A 20,297-nucleotide genomic window follows, 5' to 3' on the forward strand; every position below is an offset into this window, starting at 1 on the left:
ATTCTCTGTGAGCCCTGGAGGATGGGGAACAATTTACCAAGGGTCCTGTTGGATTCTCCATTACCGGCAATTTTAAAATCGAGACTGTCTGTTTTGCTAAAGGATCCGCACTAGGAATTATTTGGGGGAAGTTCTCTGGCCTGTGTTACACAGGAGGTCAGCCTAGATGACCACAAGGGTCCCTTCTGACCTTGGAGTCTGTGAATCGAGGTAAACTGCCCTCCCCCCTAGGGAGTCAGCATGGCGGATGTGCACTGTCAGTTGCTGAAGATATCAAGGGAATGGGGGCGGGGGGGCCTGGAATCATGGCTGGCTACTTGTGGGGAAGGGAGGGCTGAGTTAGATAAAGGTGCATGAGAAACATCTGCATGTTCCAGCTTCTGGGGCTCCGTGAAGGCAACCAGGTCTCTCCATTTCTGCTGGAGCCCCGAGCCACTGCCCCACCCTAGCCGGGCAGGGCTGGGTGAGGCTTGCTATGGACCTCAGCAGCATGACTTTGTCGTCTTGAGGATGCAGCTGACTTTTGGGATCAACAAAACCTGTGGTCACAAAGTGAGGGGAGGGGATGCAAGACAGCCCCAAATGGGACTGATCGTGTCAAGGCAGACGTACAGCTGAGCATTGGAAGGGAATTTGGGGTCTCTCTTCTAGTGGGGAAATGTACTGAATAATGCAGCCCTCAGCTGCCCCCACGATCATGTGTGTCCAGTACTCAGGGCTAAGGGGGTGTCACCCCGAACTCCCTCTACAATGTCACAGTAGTAAATTTTAAAGGGGTCCTGTTACCCTGCTTTTCTGCCCCTCTTGATTCCTACCCTGTAAACAGCAGGCCCACGGAGATGCAATATTACTGTCAACTTGGTTCTTGCCTCATAGCAAACCCTCTGGGATGAGTATGTAGAGAACCCAGCAGGGAAGGTCTATGTACATGCACTCGCACCCACAACCCCTCCTGTGCCGTTGTGACCCCATTGGGTTGAGTGCAATGACACTGTGCCAGGGAGAGGAGTTCATCATTCATTAATCAAACTCTGTGGCTAGGCTTTATCTAAAGCTCTTCCTCCAAGAGCTCCCCTTGCATGCCACTGGCTTGGAGCGCTCCAGCCCCGGGAGACTTTGGAGACTCCAGGGGGGAATGTCCAATGCTCTTCCTTTAATCTGTCTAAGGAAGAAGAAGGCTAAACTCGCACTTCGTATCCCCTCCGCCCCAAGCTATTCCAGATGCCCCAGTTTTCCCCACTTCACTCCAGCGAGTCAAAGCACCCGTCACCCTCTTAGTTTCCACCCCCAAACTCAGCTTGAGAGCAGCCAGTCCCTCAGGCAAACGCTGCACAGTGGAATCTGCCTGCTGCCCTGGAGACATGGCTCAGGGCTCCCAGCTGGGCCCATAGCAGAGTCTAAGCACTGACTGCTAGTTATGCCAAATCTTCACCAGAGCACCAGACCAAAGTGCAGTGCCCAGGAGAAGAGACCTGACCGCCTGGCTGAGGGTGGCCCTGCATCCCATGGGGGGGGGAGGAAATGGGGCTGGAGAAGAGGGAGCAGGAACAAGGGGGGGTGGGAGCGCCCCCCAGTGGCCAAAGCAAGGCTCTCCACCTGCCCTCCAAGGAGCAGGGTGTGCTGGTGATCCAGTTGGCTCAAACCCAGGCCTCTTGTCTGCTGGGGCGGTGCACTAAGCCCTGGGTCACGAGGCTGGAACAGGTTCTGTAGGATGCTTCTTCATCCCCTGAGCTCCCGCTGTCACCGAAGCAACGCTTATGAAACATGCAAAGGCAGCCGCCAGGCTCCGACACCAAGTGCTGCTGCTGTGACAGGCAGGACTGGATCAGCTGGGCTGGTGACCAGGTCTGACTGACGGGGTCTGTCCCAGTGCCCATCTCTGGCTCTCTGATTTCTCGCTGCTCAGAATCTATCTCATGATTCCTGTCTCGGGTGGGTTTTGTCTCCTGTGTTTTCTCTCTTGCTTTTTCTCTCCCTCCCTGGGTGGAAGAGGAGGCAGGAAGGGCTGGTTGTCACAGTGACGTGCCATAGGCACTGAGGCACTCCCAGGTGGCCGGGGGACTGCTGTTCTCTGGATCAGACCGGGTAGCAGAAAGCAGCTAGAGGAAGGCTCTGAAGTGTCCATGTCCATCAGGTAATGGGACTGCTGGTTCAGAACCGCTATGCTAGAACGGGCTACAGGCTGAGAGCCTTCTGAGCTGCAGGGGAGGTTGGGGCCTCCTCCTCTGAAGTCTTCGGACATGTCTTCAAATGCACCAGCTTCCAGTAAGTAGGTGCCTGATTGCCAACCAGCCTGGGAGCCTCAGGAACCTGCACCTCTGTCCCCAGCCCTGTCAGTCACTCTCTAGAACAGAACAAGGGAGCAGTTACTAGGGTGCTGTGTTTGTGGGCCTGTGCCATTCGTGTGTGGGTAGCCATGTGTGTGCAGGGGAGCTGGCGTGTTCCTCTGCTCCAAGATACTGGCAGCTGAGCAAACAGTGGGAATCACCTTCTTCCATTTTCTAGGAAATGTATTTGAGAGGTGGGAAGAGATTGAAACCCAGTGAGCTAAGGGGGAGCATGGGCCCTGGGAAGCATTAAGGACTACTTAGCCTCAGGAGGAAAGGGACTGGGGCTGTTTCTGAAGGCCAAACCAGCCCCTTCCTAAAGCCCATAGCTGACCCCCCAGGCCCTCCTGCACTGTCTAACCAGGAGTTCTGTTTCCTTTCAGACTGAAGAGCTTCTTTGCCCAGATCTTCTGAGGATGGCAACAGGTGAGAGCTCCCTTTCCCTGGCTTGGGCGTGGCTCCTTCTCTCCACGCATCTGTCTCCATCTTACTAAGGCTACATCCAGTTGTCTAAGCCCATAGCAATGGGCCTGAGCCCCCAAGTGCAGATCCAGGGTATGGCTGGGGGAGGGGAGGGATGTTGGATCCAGAGTTCTGGCTCAGGGCCATCTCTGCTAACCAGGCTCAGGTTCTGTTGTTGCGTAATCCCCTTTTAGAAACCTTGTGTCCTTCCTTGGTTCTCTTCCTCTTTTCCACTCATCTCCCTGCCAGCCCAGAACAGCGGAAATGCAAGGCTCATGCATGCTGCAAGGATCAGGAGCCGGAAAGAACTAAGGCACCTCCCTTGGACAATTGGTCCTGGCTGGCAGCATCCATGCGCAGTCCTTGCACTTGAGCCCAGTATGAGGGCTTGCAGCTGTCAGGGTGTTCCCCCTCTCCCTCTCTCCTCTTTGGGTTTCACCTGGGTCTTCACCTGCTCTAGCCTGGAGGCAGTGGGTTGCTCTCTGCTCTGTAAACACAGAATAACAGCCCTAGTGACTAAGGGACACGGCCCTGGCAGCAGCAGTACGTCCCTGGTGTCCCCACCCTGTCCTGCCGTGAGACCTCAGCACTGGCCTGCAGGGACCGTTTCTAGGGCCGAGAGGGGAGTTCAGTCTCCATGGCCCTCAGTCAGTCCTTGGCATCACTACTGCCAAGGTTGCCGATTAGTGCTGGTTATGAGGGTGGTTTTTGTGATGCTGGCACTTGTTCACTAGCAACTGGACTGAGAACCACTCAGCTTGTTTCTCCCAGACCGGAGAAGAGCCATCAGATGATCAGGGAAGTGATTATTCCCCTCTATTCAGCACTGATGAGGCCACATCTGGAATATTGCATCCAGTTTTGGGCCCCCATTACAGAAAGGATGTGGACATATTGGAAAGAGTCCAGTGGAGGGCAACGGAAATGACTAGGGGGCTGGGGCACATGATATATGAGGAGAGGCTGAGGGAAATGGGATTGTTAGTCTGCAGAAGAGAAGAGTGAGGGGGGATTTGGTAGCAGCCTTCAACTACCTGAAGGGGGGGTTCCAAAGAGGATGGAGCTAGGCTGTTCTCAGTGGTGGCAGATGACAGAACAAGGAGCAATGGTCTCAAGTTGCAGTGGGGGAGGTCTAGGTTGGATATTAGGAAAAACTATTTCACTAGGAGGGTGGTGAAGCACTGGAATGGGTCACCCAGGAAGGTGGTGGAATCTTCATCCTTATTGGTTTTTAAGGCCCGGCTTGACAAAGCCCTGGCTGGGTTGATTTAGTTGGGGTTGGTCCTGCTTTGAGCAGGGGGTTGGACTAGATGACCTCCTGAGGTCTCTTCCAACCCTAATCTTCTATGATTCTGTGACGACTTCATTACTACCAACCTGAGCCAGTGACAGGCTATACAACCGAGAGCCAATCCCCTGTCTGTACACCTCTGTCTTTGGCTCCCATTGCCATGGGCTCTGAATATATCCTTACAGCCTCTCTAGTGGGTGGTGAAGTATTATCCCTGTTTGATAGGTGGGAACTGTGGTACAAAGGGAGTAAGGGATAACAATTTTCAAATATACTCAAGTCCCATTTTCAAAAGCGTTGGCTTTCAGTGAGACTTGAGGCTGCTACGTGTGGAAACCACTTTGGGCTGGTCTACGCTGGGAACTTACATCAGCATAACTATGTCTCTTGAGGATGTGAAAAATCCACTCCCCTGAGAGATGCAGCTATACTGACCTCACCCCGATGTAGACATTGCTAGAAAGAATGCCCTCCGTCAGCTACACCAGTGGGAGAACCCCGCCCATCACTGTAGTGAGTGTCTCTGCTGTAGGATTTGAAGTGTAGACAGAGCCTTTGAAAATGTGGGACTTAAGTTTCTAAGTCACTTGAGCATTTTTGCAAATGTTATCCATAGTGCAAATCTGTGACAGAGCCAGGAATTTAACCCCGTCCTCTGGCTCCCTGTGCAGTGCCCTAACTATCAAACAGCCTTTTCTCCATTCCCAGTTTTTCTCCAATTCCTGAAGAACATCCCCAGTGTCTCAGACAAAAACAATGAGGAGTCCTGTGGCACCTTAAAGACTAACAGATTTATTAGGGCATAAGCTTTCGTGGGTAAAAAACCCACTTCTTCAGATGCATGGAATAAAAATTACAGAAATGGGCATAAATATATATTGGCACATGAAGAGAAAGGAGTTCTACCTTGCAAGTGGAGAACCAGTGTTCAAGGCCAATTTAGTCAGGGTGTATGTGGTCCACTCCCAACAATTGATGAGGAGGTGTAAATACCAAGAGAGGGAAAATTGCTTTTATAGTGAGCCAACCACACGCAGTCCCGCAGAGTCTCAGACAGTGCTTGCAACCATGGCTCTGCCTTTCTCTGCATGAGCTCCTTGGCACAGTCAGATCTCATCTGCCAACGTGATCAGAAAGCATCTTAACTGCCAAAGGCCACCCTGTTCCCCGTCTGCTCGGAGGTGTAATTTTAGAAGGCTGCAATCAGAAGACCTCTTATTGCTGGGAGCTGCAGACTCCAAGCCACAGCCAGCTCTGAGAACACCTTCCTTTATTTTTAGTACTTCTGCCTTGTCCTTGCGACACTTGAGACAGGACCATTCACCCAGCTTTGAAAATGTTCCAGCGTACTGTACCTGGGGAGAGGAGCTCCCTATCAGCTCCAGGCACTGGAATTAATGGTGACTTCGAATTAAATTGCCCACTCCCAGAATGATTGTGACGCTGAGGGAACCTCTCGGTTGTGGAGCTGGGATGTTGGCCCAATGTGAATTGGGGGAGGGGGGCAGTTGGGACACTGAGGTTGCAACTTTTCTGAGAGGGTCAATGGTTGCATCTCTCTTGTCACTCTGGCTTTTTGGAGGAGATTCTTTCCTGGGTGGGGATTTATAGCTGCGGCCAAATGCAAGTGAGCTGGCCCTCCTGGTGCTAATCCAGCGTAATATTTGCTGTTGTGTGTGGCATGGGGGCCAGATTCTGCTCTCAGTCACACTGGTGTAAAGCTAGAGTAACTCTGTGCATAGGCTGGGGGAGTCGTCTAGGCCATCGGCCTGACCACTTTTTGGCCAGGCCAAACCAGAGTGACACTGAAGCTCCCACCCACCACAACACCACGCATTCAAATATGGAGGGGATGGGTGTAGGGGCTCATGAGCCGGGGGGTGGGAGGGTCAGGCTGCTGGTGCAGGGGGCACCTGAGAAGGGAAGAGAGGGCTAGGCAGGGGTGTGGCGTAAATCTGTTCCCCCCACACACACACTTTAAGTGGTGCTTCACAGCCCCTGACTGTATGTACACCTGTGCAGTTACTCCAGCTTTATATTGGTGTAACTGGCAGCAGGATTTCACACAGAGAGTTTAATGGCCAGAGAGGGTGGGCAAGGAAAAGGGGAATGCGTGTCGGAAATAGTGGGCATGTCCGCGGGTGGACATACCATGGCGGGTGGGAATATCAGAGATGATGGGCTTGTGCAAGAGGTGGGCACAGAGGCTGTGATGGGGCGACTGGAGCAGGTGGAAGATCTGGAATTGGAGTGGCTGGCTCAGCAGAGCTTGTGGAGGCATTGGCTGGGGCAGATGGGAGACAGTGATGTCTGCGAGGGGTCAGAGTTTGTGAAGCACCTGCCAGGCCACGGACGTGAGCCTCTGGGGAGGGAGCGTGTCCCGGGAGAGAGGTGAATCACCCTTAGGTTTTGTAATGGTGCGGGCGCTAAAGGGGGAGATGTCAATCGCCACAGGCTGAAGGAGCTTCTCCCCTCCCTAGAAGGAAGCACCCGCCTGTTTCGTCCCATGGCCCATGCCTTTCTCAAAGGGCTGAGGCCCTGACTCGCTGTTTGATTCCTTAGTCTCCTTGTCTCACTGGGGGCCCTCGGATTTTGAGCTTACTTACAGTGGGCCAAATCCCTCCCTGGTGTAGCTCCAGTGAAGCCAGCTGAGTTACACCAGGGATGAATTTGGTCCTCTCTCTGGAGGCATCTGAGGCGGTGGGGCAGAGGCCAAGAGGAAGCCATCCTCCCGGTCAGAAGGAAGATGGATGCCACCCAGTGCCCTGCCTTGTGTGCCTGGGGAACCTGGGATGTCCTACCACTTTCTCCCCTATCCTTATATATACATCAAAAGCTACAGCTCAGTGCTAGAGGATGGGTCCTGGGTGGCATTGGTGTGGGCGCCATGTTGTGGGGGCTCATGGCTGTCGGGTTCCACGGTATAAGGCTGTTCCGTGAGAGGTACCGCCAAGAGCTGCTGTCTGAGCCCATTTACACCAGCCCCCCATGGGGTCACTCCAGATTGACTGAGATCAGAATCTTTGCCCACTGGCTTCTGTGATGTGGCTGAGGCTTGGCTCCTGCCATATCCTAGCAACCGTCTCCCTGGCAATGTGTGTTAGCCCTGACCACAAGGCTCCAGCCTGGCCCAGCCCTGAAGGGAGGCCAGCCGCTGGCTCAGGCATCAAAATGTGCTGAGCAGAAACTGCTTGGCAAGAAGAGGGGGAACAGAGGAGAGCAGGAGCCAGCAAGTCGGAGAGATGGGGACAGAGTGCTCCTGCCTGGCTGCCTCAGCGGAAAAGGCTGGCAAAGGTACCCTGGGGGGGCAATGTCCCCATATCGCCTGCCATGAAGCCACCAAACGAACGGCCCACTGCTGACCGTGTTCTGCTCCCATTTATCCCCGGGGAACTGGGGCTGGTTGCCAAGTTCCCTCCTCCAGGCAGATCCCCTGGGGAAGTGGTCGAGAGGGATTTGTCCCGGCTCGGGGGAGGTTTCCTTCCTGCGATCGCTCACTCGCTCTCGGACTAATCCTCTTCTCTGCTTTTCCTTCTCCCACAGAAAAACTGAAGAACAGCAAAATCATCTTCGTGGTGGGTAAGTCAGCGATGGGCTCAGTGAAAAGCTGAGGAGTCGTGAGCGGCGCTTTCAGTCCTGGCTCGGTTACCTAAAGCCACATCCACTGAGCTCATGGGGCTGTGACATGGGACCCTGTCCTTCAAATTTTAAGCTGAAGTTTTCAAAGAGACCTGGGATTTCAGGGGGCCAACCTGAGATCCTGTAAAGGGGTTTGATTTTCAGCAGGCAGGTGCTCGGAGCTTTCGGGTCATCAGGTGCCTTTAAGGTGTCCTAAGTTGTGCTCTAAAAATCACTAGCCATGTCTGCAAATGTTTGCCCTGGCCTCCAAAGGGAAGTCATGGCTATCATCCAAAACCAGACTGGACAGAATACATGGGAGTGGGCAATAGAGAGCGCCCTGCTGTGGCACCGAGACGGAATAGAGGGCCTGTGGGCGCTTGCCACCTTTGCTTTCGGTGTTGTTGGGGAGGGTGCCCTGAAGGCCTCTAATTACCCCCAGATCAGGTACAGCATAGGGGAGAGCTTCCACAACCTGCCTTCCTCCACCTCACTTGGAGGAGCCACCTCTGGAGGCATGAGTGGGGGCACAGTCTCCAGGGCCTATTCAGTCCTTTGCTTCTCTCTGCTGAGACTATCCGATGCATCGGACACACAGTGACACCCCCCCCCCCCCGCCCCCCGGCCCCTTTTATTCATGTAGGCCACCAAGCAAAGTCCCAGCTTGGGCTAGGTTTGAAGTGGCAGCTGAGCCACAGATTTCGGGTGACATCCTGGGCAGCTGCTTTCAAAGACACACGGGCGCTTTGTGGGGGAAATGTGGATCCATGTCCTGTGGAGGCAGTTCTGCGGGTATCTCTGTTTCTCTCCCCGCCGCCCACCTTTTGTCACTAGCGATAGAGACACAAAGACAGGAGCTTCCTGGCTTTGGGGTTCAGCTGCTGCCTGTTTTGCTTCACGCTGACCTGTTGATGAGATCATAATAATCTCCCCAGAGCTGGTTGTGCTGCCTGGGGCAGAGGGCTCGGAGCCCAGCAGGAGCCCTGAACTCCTTACCTAAGGTCCCCATTGTGTGCAGAGGCTCCTAGTAAGTAAGAACAAAGAGGAGGATGAAACAGGGCTGTTGCTAGGTGGGATTTTTGCCTCGGAAGCGCCCAAGCTCTTTTCCCATCCTCCCCCTTCTGTGTTTTGAATCTGGGCCTTGTCCTTGTGTGAATTGCAGGTGGGCCCGGCTCAGGGAAAGGGACCCAATGTGAGAAGATTGTCCAGAAGTATGGCTACACCCATCTGTCCACTGGAGACCTCCTGAGAGCAGAGGTCAACTCTGGCTCAGAGAGAGGCAAGAAGCTCTCTGCCATCATGGAGAAGGGAGAGCTGGTGCCCCTGGTGAGTCTGGGCCATTTTTGCAGTGGAAGGAAGTGGATCTTAAACCGTTACATCCTGGCACATTTCCAGCTACCCATGCTGGCGTGTGAGAACCTGATGCGGAGGCCATCTCAGGCCACCTGCTTTCCTGGCTGCAGTGCATTGTGGGGAGCTGAGGCAGGTGCATGGAAGGACCACTGTTGGGGCACCTCTTTCCCAGCTCTTAGGGGATGGCTTATGGACCTGGCTTCCCAGGAGTCTGGTCGCTCCTGGTAGCAGCAGGGAGAAAGTGCTCTGGCAGCTGGGGAGGGGAGCAAGTTAGGGCATAAAATGGGGGAGGACAAGCTCCATGTCTGTGGGTGTTGGTGCCCAGAGACCACGGTGAGCAGCCGCTGCTTGCTGTGCCTCCTCTGGTGAGACAGGAGCTGCATATGGTCCCTGGATCCTGCAAAAGGATCTGTCTGTTGGTGTGATCGAGGACAAACATTGATGCTCCTGTGGCTTTTCACTAAGAGGTAGGGCTGCCCATAGGGAAGGGGAGCCCAGCGACTGCGGGAGACTCTGCAAAGCTGCCAGCTAGCTGGAACTGAAAGCGCTGTCCCTAACTGTGACCTAAAACACCTACGTTTCCCCTCCCCTCAGGACACGGTGCTTGATATGCTGCGAGACGCCATGGTGGCCAAGGCAGATGTCTCCAAGGGATTCCTGATTGACGGCTACCCCCGAGAGGTGAAGCAAGGTGTGGAGTTTGAGAAGAAGGTGAGGAAGGGGGTGGCAGAGGCTCCAATGCCGTTGGGAGGGCCATCCACTTGGCACAATCCTGACTGAGCGTGCTACCATTTGCACTAAAAGCTTGTCAAGCAGAACCAGAGCCACCCTAGAGAGCAGAGCAGGGGCTGGGCAGCTGTTCAGTGGGGCAGAAAAGGGATACGCTCCCCAGGGGAGAGACACAAACAGTGAGTGTAGACAGCAGTGCCAGCCGTGTCTTCTCACCCCTTGCCCCCAAACACTGGACATCACACCCATACCTGTGGTAGTTTTGTCACAAACTCAGCGTGGTGGGGTTGCTCGATGGCTGGATAAGGCGACCCTAGAAATGGGGAAGTGGTGGGGTCGATTCATTGGGGCAGACCATCTCTTCGGGGGGAGTTGAACCAAAGCCCCACATGGTGCCAGGAGAAGCTCTGCTGCTGGAGGCACCATCTTTAGGTTGTGATGTCAAGCCAAGGTCTGGATCACTGCTATTTTCTGTAGAACAGGTTTTGTCCCAGCTCAACTTGAGTAATTACGTTCTGCCTCCCCCAGTTACCCAGTCATGTTTAACTGAGTGTCAGATTCGTCTTTCCTTCCCATCCTGAACTGCTGAGGTAGGGTTGCTGCATGCTGGTAAATAACTGTCATGCTCCACCTGAGAGGTGGCTGCAGTGAGCCCCTTAAACACCCTGAAGGTGTCTGGAGTGCAAGGTTGTATATGATGGTATTGTTAATGGGGTTAGAGCAGGAAGGCTGTTCCGTGTGCTGCCTAGGAGCAGGTTTTACTGTCTGCTCCAGGGAAACTGTAACCCTGCTAGTGCAGGCCTGGAGAGGCTGGGGAGAAAACTTGTGAGAGAGGAAGGTACCTGCGTTGGAGTGATCCCTGGCTGTAATACGTGGGACTGGCACAAGGTGGCGCAATGGTTGCTCCATAGAAACAGCTGGAAAAAACAATTGAAGAGGAAGGATCCTTTTTAGCAGGCTGTGGCCTGGGATGAACCTACAAGTCAGGGTGGTAAATGGCCTGGGCTAATGAACATGTGCAAAGTAACAAGCAAACGGAGGCTCAGTGTGCCCCTGGCACATATGCAGTAGCGTGCTCCAGAGCAAAGACAGAGCCAGCTATTAGAGGGTCACCCAGCGCCCGGAAAATCCAAGTTACCCCCAACCTGATTGCCATGGGATGGTTGGTGTGAGGGCATGTATGTTGGTGCACACTGTGGTAACAGTCCTGACCCTCGTCTGCACGGGGTCAGAGTGGTGGGGTGATAGGGTTGCCAACTTTTTACTCGCACAAAACCGAACACCCTTGCCCCGGCCCCTGTCATAGAATCATAGAATATCAGGGTTGGAAGGGACCTCAGGAGGTCATCTAGTCCAACCCCCTGCTCAAAGCAGGACCAATCCCCAGCTAAATCATCCCAGTCAGGGCTTTGTCAAGCCTGACCTTAAAAACTTCTAAGGAAGGAGATTCCACCACCTCCCTAGGTAACTCATTCCAGTGTTTCATCACCCTCCTAGTGAAAAAGTTTTTCCTAATATCCAACCTAAACCTCCCCCACTGCAACTTGAGACCATTACTCCTTGTTCTGTCATCAGCTACCACTGAGAATAGTCTAAATCCATCCTCTTTGGAACCCCCTTTCAGGTAGTTGAAAGCAGCTATCAAATCCCCCCTCGTTTTTCTCTTCTGCAGACTAAACAATCCCAGTTCCCTCAGCCTCTCCTCATAACTCATGTGTTCCAGTCCCCTAATAATTTTTGTTGCCCTTCGCTGGACTCTTTCCAATTTTTCCACATCCTTCTTGTACTGTGGGGCCCAAAACTGGACACAGTACTCCAGATGAGGCCTTACCAGTGTCGAATAGAGGGGAACGATCACATCCCTCGATCTGCTGGCAATGCCCCTACTTATACATCCCAAATGCCATTGGCCTTCTTGGCAACAAGGGCACACTGTTGACTCATATCCAGCTTCTCGTCCACTGTAACCCCTAGGTCCTTTTCTGCAGAACTGCTGCCGAGCCATTCGGTCCCTAGTCTGTAGCATGGGATTCTTCCGTCCTAAGTGCAGGACTCTGCACTTGTCCTTGTTGAACCTCATCCATTTTGGCCCAATCCCCTAATTTGTCTCGGTCCCTCTGTATCCTATCCCTACCCTGCAGCGTATCTACCTCTCCCCCCAGTTTAGTGTCATCTGCAAACTTGCTGAGGGTGCAATCCACACCATCCTCCAGATCATTTATGAAGTTATTGAACAAAACCAGCCCCAGGACCGATCCTTGGGGCACTCCACTTGATCCTGGATGCCAGCTAGACATGGAGCCATTGATCACTACCCGTTGAGCCCGACAATCTAGCCAACTTTCTATCCACCTTATAGTCCATTCAACCAGCCCATAGTTCTTTAACTTGCTGGCAAGAATACTGTGGGAGACCGTGTCAAAAGCTTTGCTAAAGTCAAGGAACAACACGTCCACAGCTTTCCCCTCATCCACTGAGCCAGTTATCTCGTCATAGAACGCAATTAGAATAGTCAGGCATGACTTGCCCTTTGTGAATCCATGCTGACTGTTCCTGATCACTTTCCTCTCTTCTAAGTGCTTCAGAATTGATTCCTTGAGGACCTGCTCCATTTCCAAGAGGGAAAAAGTCCCTCTTTTTCCAGGGACTGAGGTGAGGCTGACTGGCTTGTAGTTCCCAGGATCCTCCTTCTTCCCTTTTTTTAAAGATGGGCACTACATTAGCCTTTTTCCAATCGTCCGGGACTTCCCCCGATCACCATGAGTTTTCAAAGATAATGTCCAATGGCTCTGCAATCACATCCGCCAACTCCTTTAGCGCTCTCGGATGCAGCGCATCCGGCCCCATGGACTTGTGCTCGTCCAGCTTTTCTAAATAGTCCCGAACCACTTCTTTCTCCACAGAGGGCTGGTCACCTCCTCCCCTTGCTGTGCTGCCCAGTGCAGTAGTCTGGGAGCTGACCTTGTTCATGAAGACAGAGGCAAAAAAAGCACTGAGTACATTAGCTTTTTCCACATCCTCTGTCACTAGGTTGCCTCCCTCATTCAGTAAGGGGCCCACACTTTCCTTGACTTTCTTCTTGTTGCTAACATACCTGAAGAAACCCTTCTTGTTACTCTTAACATCTCTTGCTAGCTGCAACTCCAAGTGTGATTTGGCCTTCCTGATTTCACTCCTGCATCCCCGAACAATATTTTTATACTCTTCCCTGGTCATTTGTCCAATCTTCCACTTCTTGTAAGCTTCTTTTTTGTGTTCAAGATCAGCAAGGATTTCACTGTTAAGCCAAGCTGGTCACCTGCCATATTTACTATTCTTTCTACAAATCGGGATGGTTTGTCCCTGTAACCTCAGTAAGGATTCTTTAAAATACAGCCAGTTCTCCTGGACTCCTTTCCCCCTCATGTTATTCTCCCAGGGGATCCTGCCCGTCAGTTCCCTGAGGGACTCAAAGTCTGCTTTTCTGAAGTCCAGGGTCCGTATTCTGCTGCTCTCCTTTCTTCCCTGTGTCAGGATCCTGAACTCGACCATCTCATGGTCACTGCCTCCCAGGTTCCCATCCACTTTAGCGTCCCCTACTAATTCTTCCTGGTTTGTGAAAAGCAGGTCAAGAAGAGCTCTGCCCCTAGTTGGTTCCTCCAGCACTTGCACCAGGAAATTGTCCCCTACACTTTCCAAAAACTTCCTGGATTGTCTGTGCACCACTGTATTGCTCTCCCAGCAGATATCAGGGTGATTGAAGTCTCCCATGAGAACCGGGGCCTGCGATCTAGTAACTTCCGTGAGTTGCCGGAAGAAAGCCTCGTGGTCTATAGCAGACTCTCACCACGACATCACCCTTGTTGCTCACACTTCTAAACTTAATCCAGAGACTCTCAGGTTTTTCTGCAGTTTCATACTTGAGCTCTGAGCAGTCAAACTGCTCCCTTACATACGATGCAACTCCCCCACCTTTTCTGCCCTGCCTGTCCTTCCTGAACAGTTTATATCCATTCATGACAGTACTCCAGTCATGTGAGTTATCCCACCAAGTCTCTGTTATTCCAATCACATCATAATTCCTTGACTGTGCCAGGACTCCCAGTTCTCCCTGCTTGTTTCCCAGGCTTCGTGCATTTGTGTATAGGCACTTGAGATAACTTGCTGATTGTCCCTCTTTCTCAGTATGAGGCAGGACCCCGCTCTCTCGCATGCTCCTGCTCGTGATTCCTCCCGGTATCCCACTCCCCCACTTACCTCAGGGCTTTGGTCTCCTTCCCCCGGTGAACCTAGTTTAAAGCCCTCCTCACTAGGTTAGCCAGCCTGCTTGCGAAGATGCTCTTCCCTCTCTTCATTAGGTGGAGCCCATCTCTGCCTAGCACTCCTCCTTCTGGGAACACCATCCCATGGTCAAAGAATCCAAAGCCTTCTCTCCGACACCACCTACGTAGCCATTCGTTGACTTCCACAATTCGACGGAAGTCAACGCCCCTTCCCAGAGGCCCCGCCCCTGCTCACTCCATCCCCCCTCCCTCTGTCGCTCGCTCTGCCCCCCTCACTCACTCGCTCATTTTCACTGGGCTGGCTCAGGGGGCTGAGGTGCAGGAGGGGGTGAGGGCTCCGGCTGGGGGTGCGGGCTCTGGGGTGGGGCCAGAAATTAGTAGATCAGAGTGCGGGAGGGGGCTCCAGGCTGAAGCAATGGTCTGGGATGTGGGAGGGGGTGAGGGCTCCGGCTCGGGGTGTGAGCTCTGGGGTGGGGTCAGGGATGAGGGGTTCAGAGGACGGGAGAGGGATCAGGGCTGGGACAGGGGTTTGGGGTGCGGTGAAGGGAGTGAGGGCTTTGGCTGGGGTTGCAGGCTCTGTGGTGGGGATGGGGATTTGGGGTTTGGAGGGTCCTCTGGGCTGGGACCGAGGGGTTTGGAGGGTTGGAGATGGATCAGGGCTGGCGTAGGGGGTTGGGACATTGTGGGGTTCAGGGATGCAGGCTCCTGGTGGCTCTTACCTCAAGCAGCCCCCAGAAGCAGCAGCATGTCGCCCCTCCGGGCTCCTAAGCGGAGGCATGGACAGGCAGCTCTGCATGCTGCCCTGTCCGCAGGCACCACCCCTGCAGCTCCCATTGGCCTTGGTTCCTGGCCAGTGGGAGCTGTGGGGACAGCACTTGGGGCGGGGGCAGGATGGGGAGCCCCCTGGGTGCCCCTACACATAGGAGCTGGAGGGGGGAAATGCTGGCTGCTTTCTGGGAGCCATGCAGCATGGAGGCTAGAAGGGAGCCTGCCAGCCCCACTGCTTGGCGCTGACAACTGGACAGTGAACGGCTTGGTCAGCGGTGCTGACCGGAGCCTCCAGGATCCCTTTTTGACCGGGTGTTCCTGTTGAAAACCAGACACCTGGTCACCCTAAAGGGTGACTGCTCCAGACCCAGCTCTCCCTTCCCTTCCTCCATGTCAGGGTGATTCAGTGACGGCGCGGGGCACAGTCTCCCCCACCCCTCGGGTCATCATCCTGCAGGGCTAGTGGAGGAAACTATGAACTTTGTAAAGCCAAAGCCTGTCTGTATAGGTAAGGACGTTTCCCTGGTTCTCCTCCCCAACAGATCGCCCCCCCAACACTGCTGCTCTACGTGGATGCAGGGAAGGACACCATGGTCAAGCGTTTGTTGAAACGGGGTGAGACCAGCGGGCGGGTGGATGACAATGAGGAGACGATCAAGAAGCGCCTGGACACTTACTACAAGGCCACTGAGCCGGTCATCGCATTCTACGAGAAAAGAGGGATCGTCCGGAAGGTACGTTGGCCACAAGCCAACTGGGGATGGGTGGGGGTGGAACTGGCCCTTTCCCATCTGCTGAGACTCTGCAGAGTCCATTGTGGGTTTTGGCAGGTCTGAGCCACTTGCCGTCCTTGTGTCTCAGATGGTCTGGGGCTTCCCAGCAGTTAAAGGGGCAGAATGCACCCTCAGATGCCTCTGATCTGAGGAAATCCCAGAGCAAGCCACATTCAAGGTTGGCTGTCAGCACGCCCTGCTACTATGGATCAACAAGCAGGGGAGGAGAACTAATGAGGGATGGGGCTCTGAGGAGGGAAGAGAAGCAGCAGAGAGGGCTTTCCAACCAGGCCTTGGGCCTGGCAACCCAGAGCAGACAGGCCTCAGGCCCGGTGCCCCCCAGAGCCAGACAGGCCTCAGGCGCTGTGGAATGGATTCTGAGGGCATTGCACCTGCCAGGAGTAGATCCTCTGGCTAGCATGGAGATCTGGGAGCTGGGCTGTCCCAGGCCTGTGCGGTGCTGCACGAAGCAGGATGTAGTCTAGGGGCTTCTCTATGGCCCTGTCCTGACTGGCTCTCCTCCTTTGCCCCTACAGCTGAATGCAGAAGGCTCTGTGGATGACGTGTTCATACAGGTCTGCACTCATCTGGATGCCCTGAAGTAAAGCACAAAAGGGACCCCCCACCTCTAACCCCTTCCCACCCAGAGAGAACATCACACTTTTCCCACCCCCAGAGCCCGAGTATTCCCCCCGCCCCCATTTGAGCTCCATGGCAGAGACAGCGGAAGTGGCTTTATCCTGTTTTCATGGACACAGCCCTGTGGAGGAAATTTCAAGGACATTGTGTTTGACTCCTTCCCTTCTCGCCACAGTAAAATTCACTTTAATGAGTCCAGGCTTTATCTTTTTCTTCTGTAACAGGAAGTGAGTTTTTCTTTCCAGATATTCTCCCCCCCCCCACTGCGCCCTGAGGTTGATTAAAGGCAGGAAGTGGCCTGTTTATCCCACTCCATGGCATCAGCAGGAGGAGAGGGGAATCTGCTCCTGCATGGAGGGGGAGGATTCTCTGACAGTGCAGGCAACTTGCTCCCTCTTTTGAGCAGAGGATGCAGTTGAGAGTCTTAAAATCTGCCTGGCACAGAGGGAATTTGAATCAAATGCAGAGAAAACCCCATTTGAGCCAGGGCTGGGCAAAATCCCTTTGTGCCTGTAGAGCCAGACACCAACTAGTGTCACCATTGCTGAGCGCCGCCCCCCCCCCCCACCCCATCCACTCTCCTTGCATGATGTGAGCACAGGGAGAGAGCAGTCATCAAGCAGGGGATGCCTTGGGGCAGGAACAGATTCCCCCAGGGGGTGTATAAAATCCATTTGTAGGCTGAAGCAGTGGGCTGGGATGTGGGAGGGGGTGGGGGCTCCGGCTGGGGGTGTGAGCTCTCAGGTGGGGTCAGGGATGAGCTCCATTCCCCACTGTGATGCTGCCTGCACAGAGCCAGCATCTGCCAGCAGAGTAGCCCAGCATTAGCAGCAGAGAGCCCGGGGTTTGGGGGGGTGGTATCTTCCGCTGCTTTAGAACATAAGGGAATAGTCTCTCCAGGAGCCTGGAGTCCAGCTGCCCTGTACCTCTGTGTAGCTCTGTCTCCAGAGAAGGCGTTCGAGGCTGGAGTGCATCTCTGCTGAAACCCCTCTCCGCTTGCTTTTTCCCAACTCTCCCAGGACTGTCTAGCGCTTTGGGTGAGTTACCAAAGGCCAGGGGCCCTGCCTGAGCCTAGGGGCTACCCCAAAAGGCTGTGATGTGAACACTGTGCCTCATTTGGTCGCTGTCTTACTGTGCTTTTTATGGCTCCCGTGCCCCGCACACACTCACGTTTCACACCTCTCCACACACACACATTGTCTCCCACACACTCATTGGTGGCAGCTCTTCTCTTCCTCATTTTTTTTACAATGGTTACAAACAAAAGTATTTATGAATGAAAAGCAACAACTCCACCCCCACCCCAAGTCTTAAAGGCGGCATGTTGCCCCTGCTGCCCAAATGTACACTGACATATTGTTATTAAAGAGCGTGGCAGAAAAGTGCTTCTCAGTGTGAGCTGTGCCTTTATTTGACTTTCACCGCGCTCCATTCAATACCAACTGTGTCTAGGGAGTTGCGGGGAGGACTGCATTGCTGTCCTAATTCACACCCCTGGCTCGGATCCTGTCTGCTCTCGCCAGGGCAGGGCCCGTCCCCACTGGGATGGGAGACCTCCGAGGAAAGCCCAGGACATGGGAATGTACCATAGTTCTCCTCCACAAGGCAAGGCCCTCAGCATAATGTTAGGGGGTCCTGGACAGTGAGTGGTGCCATCTTCAAGTTGCCATGGAAACCTGCAGTCCTGTGCCCTTGTGGCATGTGGCACTTTTCACCAGTGGGGTATTGGCCCCTGGTATCCTGGCCAAACTCCAGCCAAACATCTGTTTCCCACGTACACAGAGACCCCTTGTCGCTGCTCGGGCGGCAAGAAGGAGCCTTAAAGTGGGTGTAACTGCAGCTTACACCCCTTTATGTTGCCGGGGCCCTACCTGCAAGCTCATCCTTCCTCTCTACAATGGGGCGAGGCATCTTCTCCAATGCGTGCAAGCTAAGGTGGCCAGGAGAACCAAGTTATCACTCTCAGGACAATGTGCCATTAATATCAGTGTATTTAGGAGGCAGAGATTTTATGAAGGGCTGTGTGGTGTGAGAGATGCTGAGTGAAGGTGAAGTTCTGGTGGCCTCTGTGTTTTCAGCCAGGGACACTTGAAAGGCCAAAAGACAGAAAGTGATTTTGACTCCCAGTTGACAAACCAATGCACCAAACAGATCCATTGCTTGGGGACCCTCCTGGGCCAAGTTCGTCCTGCTTCATGCCCCATTGGCACTGCTGTACCCATGGCTCATGGGCTGCTACTCCAGGGTCAGTGGGCTTGAATAGGTGTGCACTGGGCCAGTGCACAAAATGCTCAGAGAAGCAACGGTCATGAACTTCTCCACCCTCCTAAGGACAAGAATCAGTAGGAGGCCTTTGTGAGCCAGATCCAATGGCCACTGAAGTCAGCAGGGATCTTTGGCTTCAAAGGGCTTTGGATCAGGTTCTTTCTAGAAAGGGGAAGATCACGTTGCCGTCAATCAGCCAGCAAGGGTCCGGGCAGATCCAAGGTCGGGAGAAAAGAGATTGTCTGGAAGGCACAGAAGTTGCTGAGACGGTGATGAGGAAGGAAATGAGCAGCAAAACATGCTCAGATGTTAGACGTGTTATACAAGAGCTTGGAGTCTGGGTCACAAACAGGAACAACCGGTGGGTCCGCGACAAGCAAATAAGCCCAGTCTGGCTGCTGTTGAGAAGCATCAGTCAGACACAGCATGCGTCTGGAATGTCAGTCAGGAAGGATGTCGCCCGTCCCGTCAGGGGTACATTCCATCAAAGGCAACACCTCCTGCAGCAGCTGTGGTGTGTGTGTGTGTGTGTGTGTGTGTGTGTGTGTGTGTGTGTGTGTGTGTGTGTGTGTGTGTGTGTGTGTGTGTGTGTGTGTGTGTGTCAGTGTCAGGTGGCCAATGGAGCGGAGGATTGTGATGACTGGGGGAATTTCCAGTGTATAACTTATGAAGTTGAGTTTATGAACTGTCTGTTAGGGCTGTCAACGACTGTACTGTCCCCTCACACTCCTCATGCTAAGGGGCAGAGGGTGGCGCTGGGTGTCTGTTTATGAACTGGTTGGTCATTAATGACTATCAGCACCTGGCTAGATCTTGCCCAGGCAGAGCAGAGGAGTCACTGCCTCCTAGAAAAACCTAGTTTTCTCAACTTCTCTGCAGAGGGCTAGGGGCTGAAGGAATGGAACTGGCCCAGGAGAGGGAACAGAGATGTGTCTATACAGCCCTTTAGAAACGCGGGGCCTGGGTGGGTCACAGAGACACAGGAAACTTGGGGCAGGAGAGAGGAACAACGGGATCAGGATTTTGGAGGGAGAGGAGACATTTGATTGTGGGACCAGCCAAGGCTGAAGGAAGCTGTCAGAGAGAGAGGCCAAGGCTTGGAGGAGAAGCCATGAGCTGGAGAAGTGTGGCCCAGAGGAGGGGACCTGGAAGCCAAAGGCCTAAGAATTCTCGAGTGGTGAGGAAACTGAGGCAAGGCTTTGCGTGCCGGTGCTTTGTATTTTGCTTGGGTTTGTGTCTCTCCCCTGCTGGCTAATTGGTTCAGAAATCCCTTTTGCAAAGCCAGTGTGTTATGTGCTTCACCTGCCCATGTCCCTGAAGCAGTAAAGTGTTTGCCAGCGTGCCTGCAGGCAGGAGCTCTGGGGAAGGGTGTGCTGATGCAGTTGAGGAGTTTGGGAAAGGCGGCCCTAGTCTCAAGGCCTAGGCAGTTGCACTGTGGGATCTCCGCTCTCAGAAGGGGCTGCAAGAAGAGAATCTGCACTCCGAGCGTTGCCTGAACCATAGAGCCAGGACTGAACTCTGCTTGGATTCACACTGTATGCGCACACGGGTCTAGTGCTGGGAGCCAACCCCAGCAACCCGGTGAGTGACCAGGGCTTGAGCTCGGAGCACGTGCAGATGGGCAGTCAGCTAGCAGTATGGGGATGAGCACATGACCAGTGGCTAGTATCTGGGGGAAGGTAGAGGTGACAGGTGAGCTACCTGAGGCTTGCTGCAGACTTGTGTGCAGCTCTCCTTGGCTTTCCGAAGGACGTTGCATGACATTCTGGTACCAATGGGGCAGGAGCCCTGGGGGGCTAGCCATCTATAT

The 20,297-nt window shown here is 53.8% G+C and overlaps 1 protein-coding gene across 9 annotated transcripts in view; it reads left to right on the forward strand.

The window, feature by feature from the left end:
* The window catches only part of AK1 (adenylate kinase 1), a 44,995-nt gene extending 27,388 nt beyond the window's left edge, over nt 1-17,607 (forward strand). For 6 of the 9 annotated variants that reach the window (XM_073313939.1, XM_073313940.1, XM_073313941.1 and 3 more), the window contains 6 exons: nt 2,711-2,753; nt 7,624-7,659; nt 8,861-9,024; nt 9,646-9,762; nt 15,353-15,544; nt 16,120-17,607. In XM_073313939.1, coding sequence (XP_073170040.1) covers nt 2,711-2,753; nt 7,624-7,659; nt 8,861-9,024; nt 9,646-9,762; nt 15,353-15,544; nt 16,120-16,188 — 621 coding nt within the window. In that variant the 3' untranslated portion in view covers nt 16,189-17,607. Of the gene's footprint in view, nt 1-1,796; nt 1,933-1,990; nt 2,135-2,710; nt 2,754-7,195; nt 7,375-7,623; nt 7,660-8,860; nt 9,025-9,645; nt 9,763-15,352; nt 15,545-16,119 lie in introns of those variants that run through there. The other 3 variants (XM_073313946.1, XM_073313948.1, XM_073313944.1) reach the window with 3 other exon arrangements.
* Nucleotides 17,608-20,297: the final 2,690 nt, after the last annotated feature.

Source organism: Lepidochelys kempii, chromosome 16, assembly GCF_965140265.1.
Source record: "Lepidochelys kempii isolate rLepKem1 chromosome 16, rLepKem1.hap2, whole genome shotgun sequence".
Classification (NCBI taxonomy): Eukaryota; Metazoa; Chordata; order Testudines; family Cheloniidae; genus Lepidochelys; species Lepidochelys kempii.